At 36.8% G+C, this 23,880-nt stretch overlaps 1 protein-coding gene across 1 annotated transcript; it reads left to right on the forward strand.

The window, feature by feature from the left end:
* Window positions 1-19,611: 19,611 nt before the first annotated feature.
* Window positions 19,612-22,147, forward strand: LOC147619364 (cytochrome P450 78A4-like). Its single transcript, XM_086772990.1, has 2 exons — window positions 19,612-20,921; window positions 21,208-22,147. Exons 1-2 carry the CDS (start codon window positions 19,890-19,892, stop codon window positions 21,838-21,840), a joined length of 1,665 nt encoding a protein of 554 aa, XP_086629116.1. The 5' UTR covers window positions 19,612-19,889; the 3' UTR covers window positions 21,841-22,147.
* Window positions 22,148-23,880: the final 1,733 nt, after the last annotated feature.

The following is a 23,880-nucleotide window of genomic DNA, read 5'->3' on the forward strand; positions in this document are numbered from 1 at the left end:
TTCCTTCACCAAAAAGATGAACATGTGTTCACATGAACACTTACCACTCCAGGTAACTTGTCTTTGATTTAGCCTTGGAGATTTGCTTAGACTGAATGGTTTGCTTTGACTTATGCACTTGGGCTTTAGTTTTGGTTTTGATGAATCTAGGCATTATCACACATCATGTGTGTGCACAATCAATATGGGATACACACTATGAACCCTTGACCCCTTTTTAATGAGAAATCAAAAGAATGCAATGTGCTTTTTATATCTCTAGAGAATGTACATTATGCTTGTCACACAAAGAATGCATGTGTAAATTACTCTCCCACACACAAAGGATAATGATTAATATGCAGAGTTTTAATGATCCCTTTTATCTCACAAGATTGTAAGGGTAAAAGACCATTAAGGTTTAAAAATAGAAGGATTTTGATTTGAATTTTAAAATGATTTCTCTCTTCTCAAGGAGAGAAATGAGAACACTCCTAAAATTGAAAAGGGGGAGGATGAGTTGTGCTACATTGAGCACCCTCCTAAAATTGAAAAGGGGGAGGATGAGTCGTGCTACATTGAGCACCCTCCCTCCATACCCAAAACAAAGGAACAACCAAAAGTTCCCATGAACAAGCTAACACACTATTTCAAAAGCGTTGAAATAAATGTTATGTTACTTATGATTTAAATGACAGTTTTCATAATCTTAGATGTTGGGTGCTGGTGCTAGCATAATCAACCCAAGGATTGCGGAGAGGCCTGGAGAAGTCCACTACTAGTAGACACAAGCCTCATGGTTCAAGCTTGCTGATAGGAACATAGCTAATCCTTTGGGCGTTATTTAGGATGCAAAGTTTAAGACCTTTGGGCTAAGCTTCAACTATATGTTTATGGTGATGGATTTTCAAAGAAGAGGGTCATATACCATGATCCTCAAAAGGACTTACATGAGAGATATAAGGCTGGTTCAAGATTGGGAAACCAATCATATTTATATATGCAAGGGTAACCACTCCTTGAAAATAAACTTGAAAATAGGGAAGACTCTTTTCATAGGTTGAGGTATTCTTGCCCAATGAGTCTAATATAACTGCTCAAATAGCTTCAGTCGTTCGCGATATCTACAGAGCATGTAACATAGAATCTCAACATAGAAGCTTACACCACATTAATTTTGATCAAGATGTTGGATGGTGACGATGAGGACCAAGAACATGATCCCCTCTCAGAGCTTGTCAACTCCGAGGATTGGATTCACAACCATAGACACTCTTTCACATAAGCTTGGAACAAGGTTTGCATGACTAAACAGTGTTAAAATCACATCCTTATTCATGCTCAATAGAACTAATGATGGAACAAGATTTCCTTGAGTTAGAGTTCCCCCAAAAAGACCACTTAGCTATGTGGCCTACCTTGGTTGACATTGAGCCTAGTTACAACGTCTTGTCTTGGGAGACATGGACCTTATTAGGCCCATCCGTAGCTACCATCACCATAATAAACAATTCCCAGTCTATGATTGTCGGTTGTTCTAATTGGAACTAAACATGCATCTAGTGAGTTTTATGTAACCCCCATACTAGGTACAATGAAAGAGAGTATCATCTTGGGAAGGGATGGATTACAGCCACCGATGATTGTGTAATTAGTTGACAAAAAATAATTGAAATACTCGAGCTTCTCCAACATGATGGTAATCGAAACAGCATGCCCTTGGTGAGGATACTCAAAACCTATCAATATCCAAAGCCTCGTCTTCCACTTACAAGCCATCATCTCAAGCAACTCCTAACACTCGGTAACCCTCTCACCTTGCCATGTCGACCACCCCCTCAAATGATTATGGAGATCCAAAACCTCACCAGTGAAGATGAAGAATGCCCCCCAAACAGTAACCTCAACAACCCTTTAGGGAGGCCACCACAAGAAGGAGTGGGAGCTAGGGAAAGTTAGATGCTTGAGCAAAGACCTGGTAGCATCCATCATTTGGTCAGAATGAATCATACCCATGAGATTAGATCTACCAAGTGGAAGCCCCAATCAATAGAGTTTTACCCACACCCTGAGCCATGTTGGATCCTCGTCAAGGTGTTATAAGCTCAAGGATTCAACAATGGAGACCCTTTTGTTTGGGCCCCAAAACCTCATGGATCATTCCCTAATCTCCAAAGCCAAAGAGAGTCAAATAGCACCTCGCACCCCATTTTAAGCCCAACTATCAACATTTCATTGGGTCATAACGAGGTTGCTATAGAAGCGCAAGGCTTTCTACGAAGGGAAGGGTTCTGAAGTCAAGAAAACTTGCACCACAATCCTCTACAACCATGCCATCAAACGCTAGACCAAAGATTGAGTGGAGACCAAAAGCCATGCCTCCAATGCCAATCCTAAAGCTAAAGAAGGAATGCAAAGAAGTGCATTCGACCTTAACTCATATGTTGCACACCACATTTGGAGAGGAGTTTGTGGAGCAGCGAGAGGTAATACCTTTTTCACGTGCAGTGGTCTTTGCCCATCCTTGTTCCCATCAAAGAAGATCTACCCATAATGCCAAACCCTAAGGAGAGCTGTGCACATGCTTTCGTGGCACCGTCAAGCAACCCAAAGGTTCAAAAATATCATCATGACCCATGTTTGCACTACATCATAAACAACACCAACTCGTCATCTAGAACTGGAAAGACAAAGCTCAATCAAGTGTTCTAGAAGCTAATGGCAGTGATGTCAAGGATTTTGTCTAGATGGGAAAGTGACTCTCTGGCTTTGCTCAGTGAGGCCACATAGTAAGTCAAAAACCTTAAAACTCTATATATATGTAGCGTGAATATGCATGCTTAAATGATTTTCAAAGAAATTTTTGTTAGAATGTAGAATATCTAGGTATAAGAGAAAACAAAAATTAAGAATACGCATGTATATAAAGAATTGTCATCAAACCCTAATGTTTGTTTTCTCTAATTATATTGTTCGTATTCAACAAATGTAGCTTTACTAAGAAAGTGTTTGAAGTTTACACAATAGTGGGGGAGGGTGGGGGGGTGTGCATCTTTAAAACAAGCAAATAACAACACATTATAGATTCACCAAAATATGCATGCTTAAATGATTTTCGAAGAATTTTTTGTAGAATGTAGACTATCTAGATATAAGAGAAAACAAAAATTAAGAATACACATGTATATAAAGAATTGTCATCAAAACCTAATGTTTGTTTTCTCTAATTGTATTGTTCGTATTTATTGAAGGTAGCTTTATTAACAGGTGTCAAGTTGGAGCATGCGACGAGGGACCCATTTTATAGTATGAAAGCCCTTAAGTAGAAAAGCCTTTAAGGTAAGCCTTCAAAAGGTAGGTGTAAAAAAACATTGAAGATTATTTATTGAAAAGTCTTCTTTGACTATAAAGGCTATATATAGAAACTTAAGTGTATGTATGCAGACATAGGCTCTGAAATCTTTGACTATCGAGGCCTAGGTAAAGCCTTCTACTACAAAAGCCTAGCATTTCCACATATTCCTACTTTTGTGGAGGGCCAACAGAAACTTTACACTTTTATGATTTTGCATGATATATTTTGTACAAGTGTGATGCTAGCTTTACTCGATATCTGTATTACCACATCTTCGAGTATAGTTCATGGTGCCCATGTGAGAAGTACCTGGAAATTAGAATAGTATAGAATCGAACGCACTAACTTGCAGAAAGAGGGGGAGTAGAAGGGGAGATATGAGCATCATGAGGCAAATGATAAGCTGGCTAGTCAAATCTTGTGGATAGTTTAATAGATATGAGCTAAGAGATCCATGGAGCCCCTCAAAAGTGGTAGCTGAGGGAGGAGTGGCATTATGCAAAGGGAGTGGAAAGGGGAAATTTTATGCACTTGGAATGATGCAAGGAGCCATGATAGAAGTTATATAGTAAGATAATGAATGGATAAGGAAGGGGGGGGGGTGACTCAAAGGGAGACTTTGGTCAAGTCACATCGGTCAAGGAGAAATGGTCATGCTGTGCTTGCGTGGAGGCTGTACACATGAAGGGGGGTCCCACAGAATCAGCTCTCGGGGGCTGGAGCGGTAATGATAAGCGAAGGGTATTAAAGTGGGACGGCGCAAGGTGCCATTAACGAGCCTTGAAGGGGAACTGAGCCTCTGGCATTTTGCCACGGCTTCGCATTTACTCCTGAGAATTTTGCAAGAGATCTTCTGCCACATTTAATATATTGGCAAGTCCGCCAGCTTTCGCCTTTTCGCACGCCATTTTCATGCGGCGGCCAACTCACCACCACTTACACTATGCGTGTTATATATAATAAATGTTAGTATCTATTTACCCATTAGAATCTAATTGTTAGCACAATAATTATTGATGCCTATATAAGTATTCCTATGTGCTTTGTATAAAGGTATAAATTTGTAGATATTATTATAAATACATATCATTGTTCCCCAAAAAAGGGTATAGCCTATGACAGCTTTCCACATATTTTGCAATTGTGTTCATAGTAAGTACGCAATGACACACACTGTGAACCATAGTTGCTTTTAGACACGCGTCACGCCTGTTTCTGAGCATTTTGATCATAAACTACTTGCAAAATTTTAAAATCCCACCAAAAATTACACTAAAGTACAAAAAAACTTGCTTTATTTAAACTTGCTCTATTTCACCAAACCCGTCTATTATGAAGGGCAAGGGTACCCATCAAAATCAAGCCTAGTTGCAACATCTTCATTTATGTATTTATTTATTTTTATGTTTTGAACATTAGCATTAGTCTACAACCCACACACCCAACCATTTGTACAAGGAGACACCACAACACTATAGCCAATGTGATTAGAACCCGCATCACTTTTTGGGTACTCGAACGCTCTATCCAACTAAGTTGATGTCATGTTGGCAAAGTTTTCATTCTCACTTGCTTTATTTTCTCAATTCTTTTTATTTTTTGAAACTCAAGGCGCTTGGGACCTAGGTTATATTTTAGGTTAGATCTTTTCAAATTTGGAGACTAAAGGTGTTTGGGAACTGGGTTATACTTTAGGTTAGATCTTTCTACTTTTAAAACTCAAGGTGTTTGGGACTTGGGTTATATTTTAGGTTAGATCTTTTCAAAGTTTGGGAAAAAAGGACTCTCAAAAATTTCAAGTTATTTCTATGGCCCCCACTAGCATATAAGTCTTCCACATTATCAAAATGAACTTGGGTAATGGTTGAAAAGACATAAATTGCTTTTGCATTGATTACCCTCAATTGCTAGTTAGAAAATTAATATCAGAAAAGGCTCCAAATGTTAAGATTTGTGTAGATCAAAGTTAAGGATGCAAAAAAAAAAAACATATTTAGAAGCACTAATAAATCATAACACAACCATAAGGGATTAATCAAGTAAATCACTCCCAACAATCAAGCTCATGTTAGCATTAGTCAAATACAACTTTTATAGCTCCATAAAGCTTCACATACCATACTAAGAGTGGTCCAAATTCATGCCAATCAAGTGCCCAAAGTGTGTTACAGTGACCATGATAACATTTTCACTCTTTCAAAGATTTCTTCACCTCTTCCCCATTCACAATTACATCACATCCTTAGAAATAATTAACTATATAATCCGTAACTATGTTCCCCTTTCATCACCAGGGTTTCAACACTTCCCCCTTGGTGGTGTGCCTCCCTTATGTCAGTATGTGCTAGGGTCTATATTTTGATTTCATGATTAAAATGCACCACCCTAGTGCCTCAGCTCCATGACCTTGGCCACCCTTACTAACTAGGGATACCTCACATCCAAGGTAAAAGAGTGAGGAGCTATGCTTAAAAAAATGCTCACACTCTCCATTATATAGAGACACTTTTTCCATGTCACTTGCATCACATTGACATGATGAATGATTATAATTTTTCCAAATAGTGTTTTATAAAGTGTCACACTTTCCTACAGTAGTGACACTTCCCTTTTGTCTTCTGCTTGTTTGTGTGGAACTATACCATCTTTGAAGTTAATGAAGAAGACTCTCCTTTGAGCCTTTCATCCTCCTTCCTTAAAGCACTTTCAATACCATCAAATGTGAAATTGGTAAGTTCTTCAATATTGAGGCAAGAACCAGTGCATACAAACCTCAAGCAAGAAAATGATTCAAAAAAAGAGTTACATTGTTATAGAGTCGTGTAGAGAAAGTGTAGCATATGGTGAGTCTTTCTTTGACCTTGATTAAATTTTTTAAAATGAGCCAATAAAGATGTCCCCAAAGGCCAAAGATGTGCTCCCTATGTGTGTAGTATAAGAGTTTGCTGGGTTCATTTTAAGCCCAAAGAATTGATTTCTAAGGCTTATCTTTTAATGCTTCCCTTTAGCCCCAAACAATACATCATCTGAGTCACAAGCTTCTTTAAATATGGTTATGGGTACAATGTGAGGAATAAATGAATAATTCAATCTAAGTGCTACTTTCCATAGATAGTTCAACCTAAGTGCTACTTTCCATGAATTAGCTTCCTCACTGCTGGGACGTGCCTTTCTTGTAGTTAAGAGCTCATGCCTTTCTCGTACTTAAGAGCCCCACATATTTCCTTTCATAAGAAGGAATTTAACTTTTACTTTCCATGTGTGGAACCCATCCCTATTAAATTTCTCAATTAGTAGTGGAGTAAACATGATGCAAAAGATGGGAAGTTTTAATGATCTCTACATTCTTATGAGGCCAATGTCTAGCTTGACATTACAACTTCAATGTAGAAATGGCACTCTTAAGCTAAGTGAAGCTATGAAAGTGCCTTTTTAGTCTTATGAGTATAATTGCATGTGAACTCTCCCTTATTTAAGGGAAGCTTTTTTTCACCCCAAGTAATAATATTTTTACCCTTAGAATTTAAATCTAAAAGCAAAATAATTTAGAGTAACTTTATCTTGCAAAAATGAGAACCGTCTTGCAACTCTATGCATCATGTTTGTTTGTAGGAGATAATGTGTGTAGAGGTCATCGCCTCTCTCCTTCTTTCTTTGTGGACCAAGGAGAGACTACTTCAATTGTTGAGAGGAGAAACTATTTCGTGGTGTTGAGCTAGAAGAGACTAATGTAGACATCAAGGGACCACCAAGGAACCATCTTTGCATGTCAATGTCGCCACTAGGTCCAAACTAGAGCCCATCATATACATGGTAGTAGTAGTAGTACTAGCAGTAGCAGAGGATAACAGCAGGTTGGTAGCACGGACAGTGAGACGATGGTGGTAGCAACAGTAGAAATAGTAGTAGTAGGTTGTTGTTGCTCACAATTTCTACCTATAAAGAAGAATTCCAATGCATTGAATGGTCGAGTTGAGGCCTTCATCTTATAGATTGGTTAGGGGTTGCAAGGGATGCTACTATGCTCAACATCAATGTTGCCAAGGAGGTGGTGTGCACAAATATGTTAAGGATTTGGTTGCCCAATTGTAAACCTTAGTTTTGTTGATATTCCATGCTCTATCTCTTGTCTCTTTTTGAGAAACAATAAAGCTAAAGATAACTTGTCATGAAGAAATTGGCACTAATCTCTTAATCTACTGAGTTTACGTGGAGGGAAAGGAAAGAGAGGAAACCCTAAGCTAAAATAGTGGGGTAATTGATTAATCCTAAGCTATCCTTGTGCTATGATACCATGTTAAGACTCATGGTGGATCAAAGCTTAGGGTGTAAAATGTAGTTAAAAGCACTAATTACATATTAAGGCCCACCACAAGGGATTAATCAAATAAATTACTCCAATAAATAAGTTCCCAATAGCGTAGGTCATGTATAACTGTATTAGCTCCTTAGAGCTTCACACACCGTATAAAAGTGGCCCAGAAGTGTTACAATGACCACCGTAACTTTTAGAGTTGTAAACAAGTGGCCCAAAAGTGTTACGATGACCACTGTAACTTTTTGAATCTTCTAGAGAGTCCTTTAGTCCCTCCCATGCTCTTTCATAGTTACAAAACAACCTTAGAAACAATGAAACATACAGCCCACGAACTATGATCCCCCTCATCACTTTTCTAACACTCAAGGGAGAAGCTCCTATACTTTTCAATAGTGTGTTGTTATATAAAATTATCCATGTTAGCATGATTTCGGTGATTGGTGATTGTAGGTTCACTTACGACACATTGAAGCTAGCTATTAGTAGGTGAACAAAGAAATTAGAGAAAGAAATACACAATTTGAAAGCCATAAATGGGATCATAATAAGGACTTGTGATGGACATGAATTGGTTTATCACATAAAAAAGAATGGTAGTCATTGATTGCAAGGTATTCTGGTGGTGTGTGGTAGCACATAAAGAGTTTATTTACCCTTACATTGCATGCCATCTCTCATCTTTCATGCACAGGGATGGACTATATATGTTTGGGAGACATGTAAATAACATGGGGGGCATGTTGTTTGTTCCATAGAATTGTGGGTGAAAATGGTAAAAAGAAGAGAGAGAGATTGTTCAAGCGTGCATGTACAAATATTTGTAGATTCAATATTGGTTTTCCCCAAAATTTCAAGCAATATAAAATAGAGTAAAGGCAAAATGCTTGTACCCATCTCTCTTTGCCAGTGTTTCATGAAATATCAAGTGTATGATTTGCTGATCAAGAGACCTACTTATCCTTTTATGAATAGAATATGATAAATATATAAAAATTGTTACAAAAACATAAATTAATCAAGTGCTTTAGTATTATGCCACTCACATGTAGCGTCACATGTACTATAATAATATAATAATTTATTTTATAATGAAAACATCAAAGGTATGACTCAATATTTGAGTGTCCTAAAGCTTAAGGCTTTCCATTGTGGAAGTGAAGTTTGACAAAGGTGTGACTCAATCTTTTAGTGTCCTAAAGCTTAAGGCTTTCCATTGTGGAAGAAAAGTTTGACAAAGGTCAATTATTACATGAAAATTATCCAAGTATCCACTTAAAAAGTGAATGTAATATTTAACATGACATATCTACCATCCCCTTTTATTGAGCAAAATTATGGGATAATCTAGCATATTTTCATGCTCTTTTTGTATTCATAATTCACTAATATTATTGTGAGGCAAAATTTTAAAGAGCCTATCTTGAAAATAAGTTGTAAGGGGATGTTGTAGGGAATAAATTCAATACAAGGGAATCATATTTTTTTTGATGTTGATCAAAGTATGGGAAGAAAAGAACCAAAATAAGTAGAATATTGGGTTTGTTTCTAAAAGTTCTATCGAATAGGGACAAGCTTTGTTGATTAATGTTTCTCAAATTTATGGTAAGTTCAATCATGTATTTCAACTTGGATGAAATACTTATTTTTTTTCAAAGACACATCACACACATAACGTAGAGAGTTTTTGATGTGAATTGTCATACTAGGAAGTTGGACAAAGTGATAACTATGAATTTCACCTTATTTACCTATTACCAAACTAGTTATCCTTGGTCGCACTATAATTAATTTTACATCAAGTTAGGGCTTAAAATTGACAAACATCAAAACTAAAAGTACCACCAAATCAAGAACATTTAATCTACCTCGTTTGAATCCTATGACATCGAGTTAAGGCTTAACATTGACAAACATCAAAATTAAAAATACCTCCAAATCAAGAAAGTTAAAATTTCCTTGTTTAACTCCCTTGAAGAAATCCTTGCTACCACTTAGAAGGTTCCAAATCATCACTACACCAGATATGCATGTGAAAATGATCTTGTAGTAAGATTTCCATTTCTCCATTCACCATACAAAGAAGTAACATTTCCATTCCCCCCATTCACCATACAAAGTAGTAATTGCGGCATGTATTTAATTTAATATTCTCATTCCTACATTCACCATGTGAAGTAGTAATTGTGACATTAATTTAATTCAAGATTTGGATTATTTTCTATTTCATGTGAAAATGTGTGTTTGATCACCAAATAAGATTGAGTTTTTTCATAACATTTAAAGCTATTTGGATTATTTAATTCAAGATTTGGATTATTTTCTATTTCATGTGAAAATGTGTGTTTGATCACCAAATAAGATTGAGTTTTTTCATAACATTTAAAGCTATTTATTATTTATTATTATATACTTACATGAACATAAACATTATCAATTATCTTAACTTATTCTAGTAAAACACAAGAGCCCACTCTTTCATATTAATTAGGCACAAGAATCCACTCTTTCATATTGATTATATTTTTTTCAAATTGATATGTTAGAATGTTTCATATTCCTAGACACGTAGCATGTGATACATATTTGTGTCAAAATCTAGATTTTTTTAATGACTTTTCACTCTACAAATATTAAGATTTCTATGCTTTAATACATAGCACATGTTATGATCATAGCTTCATGGGATGAGGGGCACTATTTTATATGGATAATTTAAGTTTTTATTTTTATTTCATTCAAAGTTTATACATTATCTTTTCATGATTCATGCATACATAAAGTATTCTTTGACTAATTGTTAGTGGTCATTTGAGTTGTTGTATAATTTGAAATTTCCTTTTTTCCTTGTACAAATGTTAAAAGGACACAATTAGAGCCTACTAATGCTTGAGTATTATATATAGTAGGGATTCCATTTTTTCTTTTTCATATCAAGTAACTTTTATGAATTTTAATCACTGGATAATAGCCTACGATATTGGTGGAAATTAGGAGGATCATAATTGTGATAAGTATGATCTTGATCTCCTCCTCACTTGAAAAAAAAAACTAGATAAAGCCAAAGAAATTAAAAATGATAGTGTCACAATCATTGACATTTTATCAAAAAGGTAAATATATTATTAAAAAATATTTATGCATGCTTTTCACAAAGGTAAGTATATAAGCATTTACGTGAATTGAAAACATCATATTATCTTACATTTTTAATTAAAAGTATGTAGCTTTTACAATCACATGATTTAAAATGCACATTAGTTAAAAAGAAAATTAGATAAGGTAGAACAAATCAATATTAAGAAAATTAAAATATTATAACATAGTATTCGACAAAGACTGAGCTTCGATTTTGACATGTATAGTTTTGCATCCCTTTTGCATACTATTGACAATAACTACATTCATGAATCAAGACATTACTATGAAGATGTTGGACACATATATTTGATTTTTAACTCATGTGATTTTGTTGGATTACTTATAAAATTGGATGAGATTACATTCTCCAATTTTAAAGCTATTATCACATGCTTGAGTACTAGTATACCTTTCTCATAATTCAAATTTCCTATAATTACAATCACATGCTTAACTACTAGTATACCTTTCTCACAATAAAAATTTCCTATAATTACAATCATTTACTTGCGAAATAGTGTAGCATTAGGTATGATTGGCACTCCTAAGTTACATGAAATCAAATTTTGTAAAGTTGACACACCATTCTAGGACATTCTAGGATAACACATAAGAATTCATTTTATATGAGATCTAGAACTATTCTTTCTTCATGTCCTTATTTCTAACACGAGCTTTTTATATGTATACATTGGTCCTTATTTCTAGCACGAGCTTCTTTAAGTTGGCTACTCCTAATTTCTAGCATGAGCTTGTTGTATGTATACACTACCATAATATCATATAAAATATGAAAGAAGTCTATTCTTAAACATGATTTCCCCCCCTCATCATTATATTTCAATCCCAATTCACTCTTATTTTTAAGGATGCCTTTATGTGATGACCAAATATGTGTGAGTAGTCAAGAGCTTGTCATCCCAACTTTGATACTGAATGAATGGGGTAAGAAGATGCAGTTGTGATAACTTTGTGATCATCATTCAATAGGTAGCATCCATCCATGGACTGATGTTACAAACCATAAGCATGTTTAAAACTCGATGAGACAAGGAGGCACATTGGGGGGTGTCCCCAATTGGTTGGCAATTGGTCATAGCTTCAAAGACTAAAGGTGAATATTATTGCATATGATTGGGTGTAACATCATAAGCGGTGGGGGGTGGGCCCGCTTATGGTTGTGTGGATATGTGAAAAAGTGTGCCTCTCATAAGGGGTGGGGGGTGGGTCCACTTATGGTTATGTGGGGGGTGGGTCCACTTATGGTTATGTGGGTACTATGTGCAAAAGTCTCTTAAAAAAAACTTTGAGGGGTGCAACCACATATACTTTATTTTGGGGTTGCACCCCCTTCTAGGGGCTAAAAAAGCTAAGATGGTATTAGCAATCATAAGCATATTGTAGGCACATTAGAACTAAACTTAGTGGTAAAAGTTGGGTGTATGGGGGCCAAATCCTCAATTTCGCGATTGGCCAGCATATTCACTAGGCCAATTGGGGGACTCTATAATGATTTGGTATTCTTTCATGCACTAACAAATTCATTTAGAGATCTCCTCTTTTGTACCACAACATCTAGCCTCCATCATATATTATGCGTGCTATGTAATCTCCCATATCAAGAGCACATAGATGAAGGCACCATCTTCTTTAAGCTATTCAACTAGAAATCAACATTTTTGGCTCCCATCTCTAGTCTATATTGTGTATCAATGATGTGAAAAAGCTTACTTGTGTGATTATTAATTACACCATACTTTGTGTTTTCTTACATCCATGGCCTTTATGTAGGCTTGTGTGGCTATGAATTACACCATACTTTGTGTTTTCTTGCATCCATGGCCTTTATGTAGGCTTGTTTGACTATAAATTACACCATACTTTGTGTTTTCTTACATCTATGGCCTTTATGTAGGCCTTTATCACAATAATGCATTATGTCTTTACATAGTACATATTAATAAAAGCCCTCAAAGTATTTGGGATAGCTTTATAAGTTTTAAGATGCAAAACTTTATGGGAAGCATATTGATGCTTTTACTTAAGCTCAAAATCATTTATAGTTGAAGAAGACTCCTACAACTAGCATTCATTTCAAACTTGCAAGAAGCACTAGTATAGTAAGAGCCTCTAATTGCATTGATTGAGGCTAGGTATAAACTAATGGACAATGTAGTCATCTACCACCTTACTATGACATTGCAATACCTATTTCTAACCCATTGGTTGAGTCACCATAGAAAAGGAGAAGAGGAGCGTCACTATGTTGTCTCTTTTACAAAGGAGATACTAGATGAATACAATCAAACAAAGACTATATTATGATCATGTCAAAATCCAAATAACAAGTTATTTTTCTTTCATTATAATTAGTATCAGCTCTTTCAATGACATTATTTTTCTTTCATTATAATTAGTATCAGCTCTTTCAATGACATTATTTTTCTTTTGTTATAATTAGTACTAGCTCTTTCAATGATTAGTACTAGCTCTTTTGTTATAATTAGTACTAGCTCTTTCAATGACATTAGGATTTTTTGGTCATTACATAAATCACATAGTACTTTCTATAGTCAACATATTCTATTCAATGCACTCCTATAAATGATTAAACTACTTCACTTTGAGTAAATTTGGATTTTCTAGTTAGATTTTGGTTTTAAGAAAAGTGTACATGTCAATCCCATACATTACAAAGATGTGCAGTTCTTTAATGATTATGGTCATTGGCAAGGTTACCACAAGGATAAAGCTAAATATTTGCATGGGAATTTTTCCTTTATCCTCACATAAAGTTGTTGATCGTATGTAGTGCACATAAAATTTCCCATCTATGGTTGTAAAAACTACCATGTTTAAGCCAATTTTTAATATTTTAGAAGTTAATCCTATAATATAGGAGTAAAAAGCTACTCCTATAACATAATTTTTAATATCTTTAAAAGCTAATCCTATAATATAGCAACATCAATCAAATTTTAGATGAGATTTTGATATTTTTAAGCCAATTTTTAATATCTTTAGAAGTTAATTCTATAATATAGGAGTAAAAGCTACTCCTATAATATAAATTTCTAATATTTTTAGAAGCTAATCCTATAATAAAGCAACATCAATCAAATTTTAGATGAGACTTTGATATTTGAAAATATTGAGTTGATTTCTTTTCTAAATTAGCCACTGGATTGGGTAGTTAGGTAATAAAACATGCGGTTGCACCAATGAGATTGCACTAATGAGATAGCTCATGTTACTCCCTATAAGTCTACATATATGCTTTTAAATGATTTTTTTAAAGGCCATAAAATCAAATGGTATATTGATTTCCTAATGTTCCATGTGACGATTAACTATAGTAAGTGTGATTCCATAACTATTGCATATTGAGATTAGAGTTATAGTTGTAATAAAATTTGAGGTCCCCCAAAGTGGAAGTGAAGAGGTTTATGATGGCCATGGTAACTCAAGAGCTTCTCTTTTTTAAGGTAGAAAGGGCGAAGGAAAAGGAGTCTAAATGGTTAGAAACAACAAATAATTATGTAGTGAGTTGGGTGCCAAGAGAAGCCCAAATTTTGAGGTTCTCATGAAGCATCAACTTTAGAAGTTGCGAGTGCATATCGAAATACATATATTTTGAAATTAAATGTAAGACACACACACACACACACACACACACACACACACACATATTATTTGTGCAATCTTATGATGTTCAATAAGGTTTTAGAATGTTATTGTGATATTATGCTCTACATCACTTTTAAAAAAGCCTTAATCATTATCATTAAGAATCTCTCTTTCTTTATAACCAAGCAAATCTTGCACACATTATTTAAATTAAAGTTGCTATATGAATTATCTTGAAAAAGTCAAAACTATCATGTATAAAATTTTAAGGAGGGATGAATATGATAAGAACAAAAAAATATTAATTCATTATAAGTAGTCTAATAGCCAATTAAAAGTCAAGATGAATTAATGTAAATATAGATCAGTCGAAAACATCTTTTTGATCAATAAGTTTTGAGAGATTACACATGACACTATAACCCATACTACATATACACTTCATGAACTTTAGGTTTTTACACTACCAGATTGGTTATAATCTTCAATAAACAAAGCTTTTTTTGGATTACAACATCAACCAAAGTTACTCAACCTCCTCTAACGTATACATCTCGGGACAAGCTTCATAAATATATAACTATACACCTATTGAGTGAAATGGAAGAACATCAATGTTAAGCAGCTAAAAATGGATTGATGGAGGCTGTTCAATAAATCTTTTGACATGGCTTGCCAATTATACACTTTTGGTTGGAGGAGTTCTATATGCAAAGCACCGTGGAAGGGCCGGCTATAACTTTTTGCTACTCATTGGAGGAGGAGGAGGTGAAGTGTCAATGGAAGATCCACAACAATATTTCTTACTCATTTGAATAGAGATACACTTAAGAATAGAATCATTGATGTGAAACCAATTCTGTATGCCAAGTTAAATTAGACAAAAAGCTAATCTTCACACTGCCCTTATCCATGTTTTCCACTATATGAAATCTAAGTGTTATCAAAGTATATTTTTGGACTTTATAATTTTGATTCAACTAATAGCCTAAGCATACAAACATAGTAGCTGTAGAGGGGCCAAATATATGTGTGTATGTCTTATGTCAATTTAGCCTAAGGGCTTTTAAAATCGAGAAAAATAGGAGACACCTACACAAAATGTACACACATAATTTGAAAAATTCCACGTAATTTTAAGGGGTCTTTTCAAATGTGAAAAACGCATAAGTAAGTTTTCAAGGACTTCAATTTAAATCCATAGGATATGTGGATATTGAATAACCATAGAAAAATATTTTTATCCCTTGTAAATAAAGGTGTAATATATGGCGTACAGGTGGAATATGTGATCTTTTATGCACTTCATCCGACTTGCTTCAACAAATATTTAATGAGATGCTTAGATGAAAATTCACCTTAATTTCATCAACCTTGTGATCTTTTATACACTTCATCTGACTTGCTTCAAGAAACATTTAATGACATGCTTGGATGGAAATTCACCTCAATTTCATATTTAACCTTGTGTTCCATGCACACATTCATTGCTAGGCTTGTTCATCACTCGAGGGGTGTATTTTTAGGAAGACCTACATACAGCGTGCATTTAAAGGGTATTAAAAAATACATTTTTTTGTTAATTTTGATTTAATTTTGATTTATAGGTTTTTTTTAATGCCATTTAAAACCCCCTTATGTAGGTAGATTTTTGTAAATTTCTTCAAAATCTTACTTTAAAAAACCAATCCTAATGATCGTACATAGTAAACTTACATATTTTATCGTACATAGTAAACTTACATATTTTTAAGTAAACCCTGAGGTTCATCATTTAACTCTTTTTTGTCTCCTGTGATGGACACCCCTAGTGTGCACGCGCACGTGCGTGCATGTGAGCTACAAGTTACTACAATCTCAAAAGAAGTTCTTATCACATATCCAAAGAAGAAAAAACACAAGGAAGCACTAGAGTTGCCTCTCATACGTGGGTTGTTATAGAATTAGGATTTGAGTCACTATGCTAAGAATAATCAAAGCATGATGACGGGATGTATTTTTCATGCATGCCAACATAAAATTAAATTACATTCCTTAGGTAGTCAAGGCTATAGAAGGATATACAACTATGGATAGTGAAGCTTACACTATCTCAACTTAGACAAAAATTAGTAGAGACTATGCCATCTCAACTTAGTTGAAAAGTAGTAGAGACTACGCCATCTCAACTAAAATAAACAAGAGCAGAGACGACACCATCTCAACTAAGATGAAAAGTAATAGGGACTACGCCATCTCAACTAAGATAAACAAGACCAAAGACGACATCATCTCTACTAAGATGAAAAGTAGTAGAGATAGCACCATCTCAACTAAGATAAATAAGAGCAGAGCTAGAGAAGGTTTCAACAACAACAAGATTGGCAAACAAACTATGGACCAATAGACTATTTAAGAAGGGGAGACCTCTCATCAAAGGAGGGTTTTGAATCCAAAAGCCTAAAAATTGGTTATCTTTCTCTAACTAATACAATTAGTTATCTTTCCCTCTTCTTGTTGGGTTGGATGTGAATTTTTTGATCAAGATGGAGAAATCATAGCCATTGCACTACATTGATCACCACACAAATGCATGTCCAGACTTCTCTTATAGCAGAGTTCTCACACAATTGTTCTCACTCACTCACTCTCTCTCTCTCTCTCTCTCTCTCTCTCTCTCTCTCTCTCTCTCTCTCTATTACTTGGCAGCACAATCAAATAGCTCAAGTTTTTCTTTTCTTTTCCATACAAAAAAAATAGGTCCCAAAACAAGGTTCAAGAAAAACATACCTTCATTTTGTTTGAAGTCCTCAAAATGGTGGGAGAAGGAACATAAACAAACATAATGAAGAAAAATCTAGAATTGGATAAGGTGTTCATGGAATCTTGTAAAGTATACACATGGTCTTATATATCTTATATATCATTTGTTCACTAATAAGATAGGAGGCCATAAGGGTAATGAGAAATTTGGCGTTTTATCAGAGAGAATTACATCGCATGAATAGTGAACTTATTAGATTTTGTTAAAGCTAAGTAAGGTTCCCCTCTCTCTCTCTCTCTCTCTCTCTCTCTCTCTCTCTCTCTCCAATGTGTTGGCTTAATGCTAGAAACAATGGTATTATAGTGCTTTTTTTGGCTCTTATTAAAAAATGAAGCTATGATTTTTTATTGTCCCTTATTTTAAGGAATGAATATTGTCACTACACTTTCATAATGAAAACCAATTGAATTGAGGAGTCGCCCCTTAAGTTTGATGAGTGAAATAGTTCAGTGATGTGTTGACTTTATTTATGTGGAGATAGAGTCCTCTACTCACTCTCTCTCTCTCTCTCTCTCTCTCTCTCTCTCTCTCTCTCTCTCTCTCTCTCTCTCTCTCTCTTCATGAGGCTTTTCCATAAATGCTACCTTTTCCATATGGAGACAGAGTCCTCTACTGTCTCTCTCTCTTGCAATGGCCCTTAAAAAGGCCATGATCCACTTGAGTTCAAGTCCAACTGTTGGTCGTATATGCCCTTGTGTTGCATTCTACCGACGTTTAATACCTCTCTCTCTATAGTGTGTATGTGTAATAAAAGAGGACCCTTGCACTACCTTTTTGCCACCCACAAGTGGGTCAGATTGGCTAGTGCAAGGGCCCTTAAAAAGGCCATGATCCACCTGAGTTCAAGTCCAACTATTGGTCGTATATGCCCTCGTGTTGCATTCTACCGACATTAATACCTCTCTCTCTCTCTCTCTCTCTCTCTCTCTCTCTCTCTCTCTCTCTTCATGAGGCTTTTCATGAGACTGAGTCCTCTACTCTCTCTCTCTCTCTTCATGAGGCTTTTCATGAGACTGAGTCCTCTACTCTCTCTCTCTCTCTCTCTCTCTCTCTCTCTCTCTCTCTCTCTCTCTCTCTCTCTCTCTCTCTCTCTCTCTTCATGAGGCTTTTCCATAAATGCTACCTTTTTTAAGTTGGGAGGAAGGGGGGAAGGAAGCAAAAGCTCATTTCCTTGCATTCTTATTTCTCATAGCATAGTTATAATGAATTTCTAAGGGCTAGTTTTTCGCGCTCTCTAAATTTCCAATTGGTTGCTAATTAAATGAGGAATAGGCCCCACAACTTGTGTTTGTGAACTCAACACATAGGATTTTGATACATCGAGCTCAAAATTGGTTGCTCCCCCGTACACAAGCATGAGCAGCTTGGAAACTGGACCAAAAACTTGTTGGTGGGAGGAGGTGGTTCTAAATATCAGGCACCTTGAAAATCAAAAGGATAAGAAAGCGCGGAATATAGATGTTTAAAGTAAAGCCAAGAGTGTCGGAAAAAAACCATCCTTTAGTGTAATTTTCATGGCTCAAATCGAGAAAACCGGTTGCAATTTGCCTAGCCCTAAGTTTTAAAGATTCAAAATTTGTAACATTGTAGTTTGAAGGTCATTATTTCTTATTTATTGACTGTGTGATATGAAATGAAATATATAGGTGCATACTCTATATATTTATTGACTGTGTGATATGAAATGAAATATTTTGGGTGCATATTCACTCAAACTTATTAATTAAATTTTTTATGTCGTGCATATTCACTCAAACTTCAGACTTTATAACGTTACAAACCTTTTAAAGTCTATGGTTAAAAATTTTACATTTTCTATAGCCAAAGTTTTAATTAATACATACTCTATACCTTAGGGTGTCCCTCTTTCCCTACCTCTCCCTTAGAAGTGAAAAAGAATGAGCCCTCTTGCCTTTTTAAAGAAAATAGTGAGTCTAAAAAAAGAAAGATTATGGAGGACATCATGAGCCCAAAAAAAGAAACATTATGAAGGACATCAACCTTTAAAAATAGAATGTAATGGAGGCTAACATAGATAGATAGAAAGCAAAAATAGAAAGCATGTAGACCCAACACCGTTTCTATTTTTGACCTTTAAAAAACCTTAATAAACATAACCAAATTTTGATGCCTTGAACCCAAGGTTTGTACACACCAACTAATTAATTAATTAAAAAAAACGTTTTGGGTGCATATTAGAGCCTGAGGCATTGAAGGGAGCTAGCCAGCTAGGGCCTTAGCAGCCGTTGGAAGTTGGGGCTGGTTATTACGATTCACGAAGAGGAAGGTTATTACGATTCACGAAGAGGAAAGGCGGCGGTGTATTTATGTACTGTACTGTGAGTGTGTGCGCGCGAGCGCGCGCCACGTAGAATGACTGGAATCTGTTGGTGGGCGCCGCAAGGTGGGGCAGGCGTCCAGACCCAGAGCATTAAGGGTTTTAGAATGTAGGAGCTCTGCGTGGCACGTGTGGGCTACTACAAATGCGGCCTTGCGGCGCTTGTGAAATTACGGTTCACCTCCTTCAGCTTCATCTTCACCTCCGCCCGCTTGAGTCACCACCTTTACCTCTCGTCCTTTAACCCTTCCCCTTTCCTACACTACCTTCACTGCTACAGCAAGTAGCACGAAGCCTAGATCTCCCTCTCCTATCAACGTGCCTACCCGTCATGGGCTCCCCTCATCATGTTCACTTGTCTGAGCAGGGCTTCTGGCTCTACGCCTTGCCCCTCATCACCAGCTCTAGCTCCTCTGCCGTCGTGGGAGAAGAGCTTGCGAGCTCTTCCATCAATGTGTGCTCTCTGTGCTTGCTTCTGGGCGTTTTGATTTGTGTAAGCTCTGCTGTTGCCCTCGTTAGATGGGCTTCCCCCGGTGGCCCTGCATGGGGAGTTGCTCTCAGAGCCTCCTCTCATGCCCCTATCCCAGGCCCCCGCGGTTGGCCCGTGGTGGGTAGCCTCCTCAGTTTGGGCCGCCTCGCCCACCGTTCCCTTGCACACTTGGCCGCCCGCCACCATGCCCTCCCCTTGATGGCCCTTAGCCTGGGTAACACCCGTGTCGTCGTCGCTAGCAAGCCTTCTTCTGCGAAAGAGATCCTCACAAGCTCTTGCTTTGCTGATAGACCCCTCAAAGAGTCTGCAAGGCAGCTCCTCTTCGACAGAGCTATCGGATTTGCTCCCTATGGCGATTATTGGAGGAAGCTGAGGAGGATAGCAGCCACCCATCTCTTTGCTCCGAGGAGAATTGCTCAGCATGAAGTGCACAGGCAAGCAGAGGCTCAAGCCATGCTGTCTAGCATGGCCAGGAGCTCGAAGAGTGGGCGGCAGAGTGTCATGCTGCGCCCCTTCCTTCAGCGAGCTGCTCTCAACAATGTGATGATTACTGTGTTCGGGAGGAGGTATGATTTTGGCAGCCAATGTGAGGAGGCAAGAGAGCTCCAAGCGATGGTCAGAGAAGGGTTTGAGCTTCTAGGGGCGTTTAACCTTGCTGACCACTTGCCTGCTCTTCAGGCTTTTGATACACAATGTATCAGGCAACGCTGTGAAGCTCTTGTCCCAAGAGTGAATGCCTTCGTATCCAAGATCATTCATGAGCACCGGCAAGCTCTCAGAGAGAGTGATGAATGTTCAGATTTTGTGCATGTACTTCTGGGCATGCAATGTGAAGAGAACCTCGATGATGCGGACATAATAGCCATTTTGTGGGTAAGTGCCTCTATGAATCTGAATGCAACTAACTCCATACGCTCTTAAGCACTCCAATTTTTCCCAATCAGCCTTATTGCTTGCGATAATTACAGGTCTTGTGCTCATTAGTATATCTGGCTCGCAAACCATCAAATTTATATCCATTTATTTTTAAGACTAGCGATAAATTCTTACTAAAATTTGCCCTTCTTGCTGTCATCTGAGTAGCACGTATTAATCTCCCTCGTATCTTGAGGTACTTTATTGGGAGCAACACTTCAATGGAATGATTTTTTTGTTGCAGGAAATGATATTCAGGGGTACAGACAGTGTAGCCATATTGCTGGAGTGGATTCTAGCCGAGCTTGTTCTGAACCCTCAAGTTCAAAAAACACTTGCAGCAGAGATAAAGGCAGTGGTTGAGGAGGGTAGGAATGTGTGTGATTCTGATATAGCCAAGCTGCCATACTTACAATCTGTGGTGCATGAAACCCTAAGGCTGCACCCTCCCGGCCCTCTTCTCTCATGGGCAAGATTGGCCATCCACGATGTTGAGATTGCAGGGCACCATGTACCAGCAGGAACGACAGCAATGGTAAACATGTGGGCTATAACACACGACCCCACAATTTGGTCCGACCCTCTCAAATTCACACCAGAGCGCTTCATGGAGGGCGAGGGCGGACCTCCCAACATTGACATAAGGGGAAGCGATTTGAGGCTGGCGCCCTTCGGTGCAGGCAGGAGGGTGTGTCCAGGGCGAGCGTTGGGATTAGCGACAGTTAATCTGTGGTTAGCGAGGCTAATTCAGAGGTTCGAGTTTAAAGCAGATCCGAGGAATGAAGTGGATCTGGCCGAGTGTTTGAAGCTGTCGTGTGAAATGAAGGCGGCTCTGGTGGTGCGTGTGGAGGAAAGAGGTGCATTCACATCAGGGTGAAAAAGGGGTACCGTTTACATAGATACTTTTGGGTAAAGCGTGTGCTGTCTTCCCACGGGTGTGTGTACGCGGAGAGCGCGTCTCGTGAGTTAGAGTCACTTCCCACAATTTTGACATGACTGTCGCAGCTGTGTTTGTTTTTGTGTTTTTTGGGGGACTGTTCAAAGAGCTTTTGATACACCCTAAGGAAAGAAAGAGAGGAAAAAAAAAGTAGTTTTGTACGCGGTCTTGCCCTTCCCTTTTCTTTTTCTTCCCAAAGGGTGGACCGCCCTGTACCCATAATTTTACGTTTTCTTTCTTTTCACAAGTGTGCTTCTTCTATTACACACACACACACCCCCCCCGCCGCCGCCCCCCCCCCCCCCCTTTTTTTCTTCCTTGTTTGTTTGTTTGAAGTGTCTTTTCCAGTGACACGTTTCTTCAAGCTATATATTTTGAAGAGTCTTTTCTAGATTTTGACATAAAATGCCCTCTGTGTCGAACGTGAGCAAATGTCTAAATCTCTTGTACGTTTTAGAAGATTCCGGATAATAACCCCTTTATACGTATGTATCCAGTGCTTGAAAATCCCTTTAAATTAAAAGCTATGCGTAGGCTTGCCCGTGATTTAGTCTTGAAAATCACTGTTAATAATGTTGGGATTTATAACTAAAATACGAATGTCAACCCTCAAAATCAAACACAATTTCAACCGGGATTTTTAAATTTCAGCAGGAAATATGACACTACAAATTGGGATACGTGAGCATTTTACCAGTCCATGTAAGTTAATAGTTGAAATTTGCAATTGTGTGGTATATTTGAAACTATAATCTAGCAGTAGTTTTTTACTATATAGCTTCAAATGGACAAGTGTGCTCTTTAAAAGTGATCATTATTCTCCTCCCTAATTTTTTTACACCATGAAGAGAGTATCTTCCAATTTCTATTTAGTAAAGTAATATGGTGAAAAAATATACAACAAAAATGGCTAAAATTTACCAACTCTGGACATTTACACAAATGTTATTTCTTCATAAAAGGAATTGCTGTATATAGCTTGCGTCCTATGGCAAAGATGTGGGAAATTTGAAACAATTCTTTAATGTCTCTTTTATTGCACATGCATAGATGGTGAAAAGGAAATGAAATTTGTACTCGTTAGAAATGTTGCAAGACCATTGTATATAGGGTAAATGCATTGTAAGTATTATGCACATAAGGCTTGTAAGAACATCACATTGCATGAAAAGGAGTTGAGTGACATTAAGTTTTAAGTTCTACAAAGGTTTCCTAAGGTGCACATCATTACATACAATGGCTGAACATACTTGCATGGTGCAGATTTCTTTTCTAGAACATTTTGCACTTTGTCCTCCTTGAGATGTGTAGTACATGTGCATAATTTTCTCTTGTTTTCATGGCTATGTTGGAATTGATTGATTCGCTATATGCCAAAAATGCATTCTCATGAAAAACTTGAACCTTAAGCTTGATTCATGGTAGAAAATATTTGACTAGACTTATTGAAAGAGTTGACATAGTGATGGCCTTGAATCTCTTGAAGTGCATTATTGCTTTGACTAGCATATTCTCACATTCAGAAGAGTAACATTGCTTGTTGACCTTGTAATGTTTTGCAATAGATCCTTGGGTGGGCCACACAATCTTTATCAAAAGCTTGTAAATTGAGCCTTGAGTATCCAACTTAAGGACTCTTGACTCAATTATGCTTGAAATTATTCTTGAGAGTGAAAAGTGAGTGAACAACATATTACTTCATATTACTTATATAAGAGCAAGTTGACTACTTATCAACAAAAACATCCATTTATATTGTTAGAATAATCGATATATCACACTCTTCACAAACAATGATTAGCAATACTTCTTATATGAAGCTACATTAAGATATTGTCATAAGTAGAAGGATTGAACCCCCAAACTTTTAGCTATAAAAAAGTCCCAAAATAGATAGCTTTGGTTGGGTTAAAAGGATCAATTTGCCAAGATTACACTGCATGTCTATACACAAGATATAAAAGTTGATATATATACCTA

The sequence above is a fragment of the Cibotium barometz genome, chromosome 33 (assembly GCF_041138505.1).
Source record: "Cibotium barometz isolate CiBa-2024 chromosome 33, ASM4113850v1, whole genome shotgun sequence".
NCBI classification, from domain to species: Eukaryota; Viridiplantae; Streptophyta; class Polypodiopsida; order Cyatheales; family Cibotiaceae; genus Cibotium; species Cibotium barometz.

Excerpts from the sequence above, each read along its gene's own strand:
- LOC147619364 (XM_086772990.1), top strand. The coding sequence starts at position 19,890 with ATGGGCTCCCCTCATCATGTTCACTTGTCTGAGCAGGGCTTCTGGCTC. Across the intron at positions 20,922-21,207 it reads ACATAATAGCCATTTTGTGG|GAAATGATATTCAGGGGTAC; the intron begins GTAAGTGCCTCT and ends TTTTTGTTGCAG.